General features: G+C 41.9%; 1 protein-coding gene across 1 annotated transcript in view; it reads right to left on the bottom strand.

Moving 5' to 3' along the window:
* Positions 1 to 275: 275 nt before the first annotated feature.
* zfhx3b (zinc finger homeobox 3b) overlaps positions 276 to 9,811 on the bottom strand; it is a 134,991-nt gene continuing 125,455 nt past the window's right edge. The window contains exons 11-12 of the mRNA XM_030378032.1: positions 7,061 to 9,811; positions 276 to 6,832 (exon numbers count right to left, since the gene is read on the bottom strand). The exon at positions 7,061 to 9,811 is cut by the window's right edge and continues 1,148 nt beyond it. Coding sequence (XP_030233892.1) covers positions 5,118 to 6,832; positions 7,061 to 9,811 — 4,466 coding nt within the window. The 3' untranslated portion in view covers positions 276 to 5,117. The remainder of the gene's footprint in view (positions 6,833 to 7,060) is intronic.

Genomic DNA, 9,811 nt, shown 5'->3' with positions numbered 1-9,811 from the left:
CTCTGCTTGCTCATCAACGCAGAGGTTTAATTGCAACGTGATTAATCGGCCTTGATCACAGTGGTTTAATAGTAGGGAGAGACACGTACAGGTGTAGCTCATTAAGGTCAACGATGGGTTTGCAGGTAGGCCAGTGCCCATAATGAACATAATGAGATACACCTGTGTTAGCGACTACTCTAGCGCCTCTGTGATAAAGGATTAAAGGACCTATTTTATAAAGGGAAACAGGTTCATTCCTTGTAATCATCCTAAAAATAAGTGAAACCAGCCGATTTATGCTCATACTTTTTTTAATGTATCACAATGAGCAAGAAACATACTTGATGAAATATTTTCAAAGGAGTATATTCAATTACCATCTACAATCAACTTAACTAGGACAACAAGGTTTTGTGACAAAAGTTTCTTTAAAAGTCTGAAGTTCCATGTGGTTTATGTATGTTAGTTTCCATGTTGTTTGGTACAGTTTGGAAATCTTCATATAATTACAGTAACAAAAAAGCTAACAAGACTACAGTATAGAAAAGACATCAAGAACAACATTTTTGGTTTAACTTGCTCTTTTTTGTACATTGCAAGGCTGTTTTTTCTACCCTCGGGTGGGCTGCCTGGAGCCACAGAGCCATGCTTGTGAGGCTCAGAGGAGGAATAAGTCAAGGAAACAAAATAAAGAAAAGAAAAACAAATGCATAAAAAAACATTGTGGCACCAAAAGTCACAAAAGGAACAGAGAGCTCCAAGAAACAGTTCATCTTTCAAGGTGGAGCAAATGGTTTTGGTTGGTTGTTTGTTAGTTTGGTTGTACATTTTGGTTGATACGCTTTTTTTTTGTGTTTCACCGTCTCTTTAAGAGAATGACAGTTGTAAGGATCGCCTCCCCTTTCTCTGTTGTTCATTCCTCTATTTCCATGGAGTGACGCACAGAGGGGAGGGTGGGCCCTCCTTTTGACTTGAAGAGTTCTACATGTCAACCAGAGACAAGTACAAGGAAATCAAACAGGTAGTAGCAACGATGTGAATCGGGGAGAAAGTATGCAAGCATCTCTGTCCATCCCGTTCCTCAGTGAGGCAAACGTCCATCAAAGAGCAGAACCAGAGGCAGAGCTTGAGAAACAAAGAGACAAAGGTGGGTGGGTGTTGTGTGTGTGTGTGTGTGTAGTTGGTTGGGGGAGGGGGGGGGGGGGGGGGGGGGGGGGGGGGGTTGCAGCTGGGGCCACTGCAGGTTCAGTTTAATCGAAAGACGGTCCTCCCTGTGTCACACGTATTCATTGGTTCAAGAGTCCTTTCCCATTGCAGAGATTTCATTATTCAAATAAGGAGGTGACATTAAAGCTGTGGTAATCCTGCCTTTGGCTCCTGTGCCCAGTTTTGGTGTGCTCCCAGCCTCTCATTATGTCCACTTTACAAGATCTCCAAAGCTTTCCCAGAGTCATTTTATTTTCATTTGTCTTCATCTCAAAACAAAAAACAAAAAACAAAAAAAAAGATGATGCCTTGTTTTAAATATATCTATCTGTATACAGGTATACGTTCATTTTCACAGTGGGCAAACAAATGACCTCTACAGCAAACCCTTGTCCTTACTTGCTCTGTAAATGTCCATTAAATCAAGTCTCCCAATTTTGAGACAGTGGATTTCAGTATCCACTGAAAGCTATTGTGCCACAATAAAATATACACATAATCATTTTGGGCACGGCTCTTTTTGTTCTTTTTGTTTCAGCTGCATAAAGCTTTGGCCACATTTGTATTCTCAATTAAAGTAAAAACTGCTCAGTGCTTCGGTATTATCTTTCTACTCATTTATCGTTATTTTAAATTTTCGATTTTCTAAATTTCCATTTATTCTAATAGTCAAGGTATGTGTTTCAGTTGGTTTTGGTGTATAAAGTACTTACTAAAATAATAGATGCTGGCTCTTAAAACACACACACTGACGCATGCGTGACGTGCACACACTCACACACGCACACACTACAAAAGATTGTGACAGATAAAGTGGCCAGGTCATAGAATACAATGTGTTTGCATTTTTGATTTCAGTCAATCCAATTCAAGTTAGTGTTAATTTAAGTGATAAGTAATCAACTAAAATGTGATCCCAAAAAATAAAAAATTATACATGTCTAACACAAAAATCAAGCAAGAAACTGTACATTAGAATTCTCAAAAATAAGAAAGTACATATGAACAATATTTTAGAGAACAGGACTTAAGAGAAGTGGCAAGCTTCCACACTAAATGAATACAATTTCAAAAGCATGCTGAGGTGTCAGCATCGAATCACATTGCTCTTAAAAACGTAACACTTAAAACACAACTCTGAGATCGCGCAAAGGATTTAATAGGGCAATTTCACTCTGCTATACATTTGTGGCCAAAGAAAGGGTTCTTAAAGACATTTAAATATTGGTTTTGGTAAAAAGAAAAGTAAAGTAAAGTGGGTGTTCTTTGAGACGGTATGAAGCATATCCATACCCATCATTGTGTGGTGGTCGACTTCTTTGGACATGAAAGCGTGAAATACTATTTTTGAATCAAGGGAAACCTTCCAAAAACCTCCTGCTATTTCCATACATAATGCTTTGGAAAGAAGATATCCCTACAAACCTGTAAGCCTTTATTTTGCACGAAAGTGGCACCCTTCAGGCTCCTGGGCAAATGACAAGTGGATTTCCAAGGAATTGGCAACCACTTGCAAAAGGCCCCTAAAAGAAATTCCTTCTGAGACTAGTTGCAAGTTGACAGGCATGGTGACACAACTCATAAGACGCATCAGTACCAGATGTATTATATACATTTTTTGGTAACCACTATTACTTGCACGTGAGCAAGAACCTTAAACTGGATGGATGTATTCTGCCAGCACAAAATGACATATCTAGTTCACTTTGTTTAGCAACCCATGATGCTAAATTTACACAACAGCTTACAGTCACTTTAGAAGTTAGCAAAAAAATATATCATGACAATTTAAAACAATAAAATCAGTCCTTGCGTAAGAAAAAAAAATCCATTGTGATATTTGGAATGCACTGTTCTTTACAAACGTTATAGATCATTGGCTTTAAACATTGGTCTGTTCAAAACGAAAATCTGCAAAATGTCCATTGGAACATATATTCACAGTCTTCAAAGTTCCGTTTTTGCAACAAGAGAAAGAAAAAGGTGTCACAGAGGCAGGAAATTGGTTTATTGTTTTAGTTAAAGCTTCGCCAAAAGCAAAATGACCATGCATCTAGTTACTTTTTTTCTTTCAAAATACTACATTAGCAGCAAAACGTACGTCCTCGAAGACCAGACCTTATACATTTTCTTAAAAAAATGGACTTTTGAATGTGACATAAAAGTCAAACAAAGATTAATAACCTTTATCTTACAAACTGCAATGGCTCTGTAACGGTGCTACTCCACAATGCAGGACAAGGGCCCTTTTTGGTTTTTGGTATTCTTGGTATTTACGTAAAAAAGCCACCTGTTTGCTTGCAAAGAAGCAAGAACGGCAACTCTGATGCGTACCTCTTTATCTTTTTAAACTTTGTTTCCTTTCCTAAAAACAGCAACAAATTCTCAAGTATAAAGAAGCCTCTTTCTCATCTTTATGCACCAATGGTGAAAGTGTTTAGTCTTTGGATTTTCTTTTTGTTTAAAGCGTGAGAATTATTATTGGTTTCTTTTTTCATTTTCATTCATGACAATAAAATAAAAGTTTAAGTGAAATTAAAGTTGGGAAAGACTGTAGCCACACTACGTGAACCTGTTTTGTAGTGTATAAGGAGCAGTAGCTTTCTTAATATCTACAGAACAGTTGGAGCAAAAATAAGTGCGGAAAAAGAGTAACAATTTCGAGTGAGAAATAGGAGTGAAGACAGGGATAAGTGCACAAAGATCATAAAAAAAAATGAACACCTCATCCAGGACCTTTTTCTTATTAGTAAGTGTCATACCAACTGATCCTTAGAACTGAAATGATTTTAAAACAAAGGATCCTGCCTTGCCAACGATGGGCATTTGGGTGAACATTTGCCCTGAAGCTGAGACTAAGACAGAAATAAAGTTTAGATAAATTACCTGTCCATAATCTAGTCTATTGGAATGACCAAGACAACATCAAATGAAGCGTCTTAAAGTTGGACAATACAAAAGCTAAATGTACACAGTTTTTTTTCATTCTACCATACTGTTAAATTCAGTTCCAATGCAACAATCTACTTAACACCAAAAATGTTCATATCTATAATAAATACAGAAAGTTTTTTTTATCATCAAAAATCTTTTTATCGCCCATCGTGTCTGCAATGCTCCCTATGTCTGGATAATGAAATTGATAATTTCCCAACCTTTTAAAGCACAAATGTCCAATCAGACAATTAACTATCCTTTTTGAATGCCCAAAAACTTGTAATTTTAAGATAATTAATTTGAAAACTTTCTGTTGTTAAATCGAATTTTTCTAAACAAAAACTGGTCATCTTCAGTCAGAAGGTGTAAAACATGAATTTCTGCAACAAAAAAAAACATCTGTGAGCTGTTGACCTGAGAATAAAATAGACATTACATTATTCTATTACCTTTGCAAGCCATTGGTATCTGAATGCTTAAATAGCATGAAAAACGGATAGACTATTCTCCCATACAGTACATACTGGCTTTTTTGTGTGTGTGCTATTCAATAAAAATAATTATATTTATATTAATAACACAAAAAAAGGGATAGCTTATTGTCTTATATTGTGTCAAAAGGGATTATGGGCCATATATCAACTTCAAAGGCAGTCCATTGCCATACAGTACAGCTTTCACTCCATCATTACCCAAAACCTAATTGCAGTGACTTTTGTTTTCTATCCTTGTATATTATTATCATGTATTTCAGTTGACAGAAAAAAAAAATGAAACCAGCATGTTGATATGGGAAAACAATCCACTAACATTAAAATTTTTGGTTACAAGCTTTGGAATTGCAGTTAGTCTTTACACATCTTTTTTCTGAAATTGGTTTGTATACTTTTAAATGTATTTTAACATTGCTGCTTTTTTTTTTTGTTTTTTTCCGTTTGTGTTTTTTTTTGTCTTTTGTATTTTTTAAATATTGTCCATCACTGAAAGCTCTTTTACAATCTGATGGAGTCTGTTCCTACACTAGCAAGATTACTACTACAACTACTACTGTCTTTGACACAGCCAGGCTGTTGTGGCTCCTCCGTTGTCCTACCCAGCCTGTCTGCTGACTTCTGACTGCTGTCAGAGTCAGACTCGTCTGTAAAGACGTCTGTTGGTATCGAGGTCTGAACTCCTGAGGTGCTCAATGAACTTGAGGTAACCGTTGAAGGGGAGGACACTGAAGGAAAAGAGGCGGAAGAAGAGGAGGGAGTGGCATTGGGCTTTCCAGCTAAAGCTCTAGAGAAAGGGGCCTGGGACCAGGGTTTACCGGCAGCTGTGGTGACGAGCGGTGTCGTAGAAGATGAACACAGGGAAGAAGGAACGGCAGAGGATGGCATGGTGGATGTTGATGTTGGCGGGGTAGAGGGGCTGCTGATGGGATGAGTGGCAGACTGCGAGGTAGATGCGGTGTTAGGACTGGGGAAGCAGGCTGAAGAGTGAGGTAATAAACTAGTAGCGTGCTCTTTGGCATTTCTGGCTGACCGCTTGATTGTTCTGTGTTTGTGCAATGCCGACTCCAGGTGTTGACTGAGTGCTTTCTCCCCATCCAATGTGGTATCACAAGCGAGGCAGTCATAGAGACTCCCAGACTCTGCGCCACTAGGGACACGCAGCAACATCTCTTGAAGGTTTGCCACAGACTGACCGAAAAAACAGATAGACTTAAGGTGGGTAAGGGCTGCTTCTTCCTTGGTGAAAACTGCTTGACACTTGCGGCAGGCCAGCTTGAACTGTACCTTGGGGACTATGTACTGGTCTACGAGGGAGTCCACAACTTTGCCATCCATCCCTTTCTTGTCTGAGGGACCTTTATTGTTGAAGGAGTTTTCGCTATGGGATTTGCCTTTATGCTCCACTGTCTTGCTTGAATCTTTGGAAGATTCTTTGCGATCCCCCGAGGGTTGAGAGGGGGCGGGGGTTTGGCTCGCTTTGGGTTGCTGGATCTGCTGAAGCTGCCTCTGCTGCTGCTGTAGTGCGTCCTGTAAGCTCTGCTGATATTGCTGGTAATGCTGCAGCAGTGACCCTGGTGAAAGGCCCATCAATGCTTGTGACAATGTAGGGTTGTATGGAAATAGGCTTTCCATACCATACATTGGCTGCAGGTAGCCTCCTTGAAGAGCTCCAGACATTTGAGGGGCATAATAGGGGGAAAAGCCAGGCATGAAGTAGGGCAGGAACTGACTTGTGAGGAGGGCTGTGGGGTCGGATGCCAATGCAGCCTGCAGTGCCTGAAGCTGGGCTGGATCTACCACATATTCCATACCAGGTGTAGGCATAGACGTAGCAGGCACAGCCGTGTCTGGTTTCTCTTTCCTGGCACTCGCAGCTGAAGTGGAAGGAGCTGGGGTGCTTCCGGTTGAAGAGGGTGTTGCCGACTTCTCCGCCTTTTCCTTGGGCTTCTCCTTCTCTCTTGATCTCTCAGGGTCACGCTCTTTGGGAGGATCAGGTCGGGGGCCTGTCGGGACAGCTGAAGAAGTGGATGTAGATGTGGAGGTTGAAGTGAGGCTTGAGTGGGAGACGGATGTGCTGGTCTGCGCTGGACTGGATGAAGCCAAGGAGGATGAAGAGGAAGGCTTGCTAGGTAATCCAGATGTGGGTAAACTAGGTGAGGGAACACTGGCACCAGGCATGTTCAGGATGTTTGTAGGTTTCGGAGGAGTTAAAGCTGGAACACAGGAAAACAGAAATAGGTTAATGCTGTTAAATAATATTCAATGCTTTATCTACTTGTCAAGCTTATTCGTTTTTATCGTATCATTGTCTTATCTATTTTTTAGCAATGTTATGGACAATGCACATGGCATTTGCATGTATGGCTAATGGCTCAGTTAATTTTTTTTAGGACACAGATTGTACTTAATATCAGTGGATACAGCAGCAATGTCAGCCTTACCTGAATTTGAAGAGTTAAAGCTGGGAAGAGAAGGGCTACCAACCCCTGGCAAGAGAACAGGTGGCATCCCTGGCAAATTTGGATAAGCAGACTGCAGGTTCAGAGCCTGCATTGCTGGGTTATCAAACATCCCTTGCTGCGTCATTGCCTGCTGCTGTGCAAGTCCCAATACTTCATTTGCTTTCTTAATGCGGTCCATTTCTTGTTGAGCCATTAGTTGACGGACTGTGGCAGGGTCAAAGTATTCTTTCTCCTTCTCTAGCTGATGTCCAATGGTATCCTTAACTTTAGAGATGTGTTGCGCAGAGAATATGTGGTCACGGACAGAGAGGCGAGCACTGTACTTGATTCCACATAACGGGCATTCAGTCTTAGGGCCCTCATAGGATGTGTGATTTATTCCAAAATGCTTGGCCATGCTGAGCTTTGCCTTCTTCTCTTTTGCTCTGGCATTTTGAAACCACACCTGCACCACCCTCTTTGGTAGGCCAATGTCATTACCAAGTACCTCACATTCAAGCATGGTAGGAGTCCTATAGTCATTAAAGCAGGACTTGAGCAGTTTCAGCTGTAGGTTTGTCATCTGAGTTCGGAAGCGTTTTTGCCCAGGGCGGTCTCCACTGTCAATACTCCTGTTGCCTGAAGCTCCTGGGCTAGGGGAGCAGGGATCGGCCATACTTGAGGTCTCGCTGTAATCAATGATATTCTCATTTTCATAGTCCTTAGCATAATAGCTTGTGGCTGGACTTACCAGGCCAGAGGACATCTGGTCATCATTTTCAATGAAGGGGGCTGGACCCCCGGTCTTAGACATATATTCGCCACTATTTTGGCCATGTTTTGTGTCTGCACTGTCATTGTCAGCATTAGCTTCATCACCAGTGGTTGTGTCTGTGATGGCTGTGTTGACTGAAGAACAGTCATCGTTGTCAAGTTTACTCGGGTCAAAGTTCAGGTTTACAGAGGACATGGTTGGGCTTTCAAAATCCTCCATTCCCTCAACTTTGATGGATGAAGGGCTCAACAGGCCCCTTGGAGACAAATCCATGGATTTACTCACTGGTGACAGTGAAGAACTTTGTCCATCATTGTTAGCTACTGCAAGTTGAGAGTAGCTTGAGATATCTAGTGGATCCATCTTCAATTGCAACATATCTTGTTCAGGGAGCATGCCAGTCAGAGCTAGATTGTAGCCGGCACGCTTTGCCTCATGCCAGTGACGGGAGCGAATGTGTGCTTCAAGGGCAGTCTTTGCTTTGAATAGAGCTCGGCAAAAAGGGCACCTACGATGGGCCTGAGCTGGTCCTACTGCTCGAAACTGTCCTTTGCGTTCCCTGGCTCTGGTGTTTTGGAACCAGACTTGTACAACCCTCTTCTTGAGTCCAACTTCATGAGCTATGTGGTCCAGCATTTTGCGTGTTGGATTTGAATCCAAAAGGTACTTTTGATAAAGAACCTCAAGCTGCTCAGGAGTAATTGTAGTCCGAAGGCGTTTATCTCTGTGTGGCTCCTCACCACTGTTGTTGCTGTCATTCTCCCCTGGGCTAGTGCCTGCTTTCTCCTCTAACTTCCTTTTCAGAGAGTTCATGGTAGAGGTGGGAGTAGATGGAGAGGTTGCAGAGCTGCTTGGAATCTGTGACATTGCACCGGATAGTAGCTGACTCGCCAAGAGAGGATTGCTGGGATCAAATAGCATGAAAGGCATGTCCATTGGACGGTCCAGGAATTGAGGGTGAATGAATTGGTTTTGAACGGAGAGGAAATGTAATTGCTGGTGTTCTTGCCAGTGCTCAAATGAGGGAAAGCCAATCTTGCACTGCTCACACTGGTAAGGGATCATCTGCTGTGCCAGTTGCTGGGAGGCAGATGAGAGGTGTTGGTTAAGGCTCATGTGAGAGCTTTGAGAGGGTGCCTGACTTGTCAGAGAAGCCGAGGAGCTACTCTGGTGCTGTTGGTGTGAGAAGGAAGAAGACGAATGTTTGGTGGCTTTAGCTGTTGTTTGACTCTTCTCCTCCCGCTGAGACCTGTGATGCTGTGGCTCAGATTGGGGTGGATGGATAATTTCTTGCTTGATAGTAGTTTGGTTTTCCCTTAGATCTACAGACATTTCAGGTAACTGTTTTGGCTTTTCATCATACAGGTTGGACGTGTTGGCAGGGGATGCCTCCTCCTTCTCTGCAGAAGGTAGGTTGGAGAATGCCGAAGTTGAGGGTGGCAGGGGGCAAAGGCTTGAGGAGGAGGGCATTGGAGTATGGCAAGATGAGCCAGAGGGGGTATAGTATTCATGTGAAAGATCCATTGAATCCTCGTTTTGGCTGTCATATTGCCCGTCCTCATCTTCATCTTTGTAGCACAGCTTCTTTTGATGTTTTATTAGGTCAAATATACGCTGAAATACTAGGCTGCACTTCTTGCACTGGTAATTCAAGTTGGTAGTGCGAATATACCGATCATTGGATAACTCGCGCCTCTCTCCATCTTTTGCACCATCACCTTGGTTCTCGTAATTCTTTCTCGCCTTCTGACGAGCATTTTGGAACCAAACTACGATCACACGAGTTGGAAGGCTGAGTAGGTTGGAGAGCTGTTCAAACTCATCATCTTTTGGATAGGCATTGGCATCAAAGAAATCCTGAAGCACTCTCAGTTGGTAGTCAGTAAATCTAGTTCTAGAAGACCTCTTACTTCCATAGCATTCATGTTTCTGAGGCTCAGGGGATGGGGGTTTTGAGTCAATTTTGGTCTCCTCTA

This window comes from Gadus morhua, chromosome 14 (assembly GCF_902167405.1).
Source record: "Gadus morhua chromosome 14, gadMor3.0, whole genome shotgun sequence".
In the NCBI taxonomy this organism is placed as follows: Eukaryota; Metazoa; Chordata; class Actinopteri; order Gadiformes; family Gadidae; genus Gadus; species Gadus morhua.
Note: the sequence above shows the minus strand (reverse complement) of the source record. Positions and strands in the feature narration are given on the sequence as shown.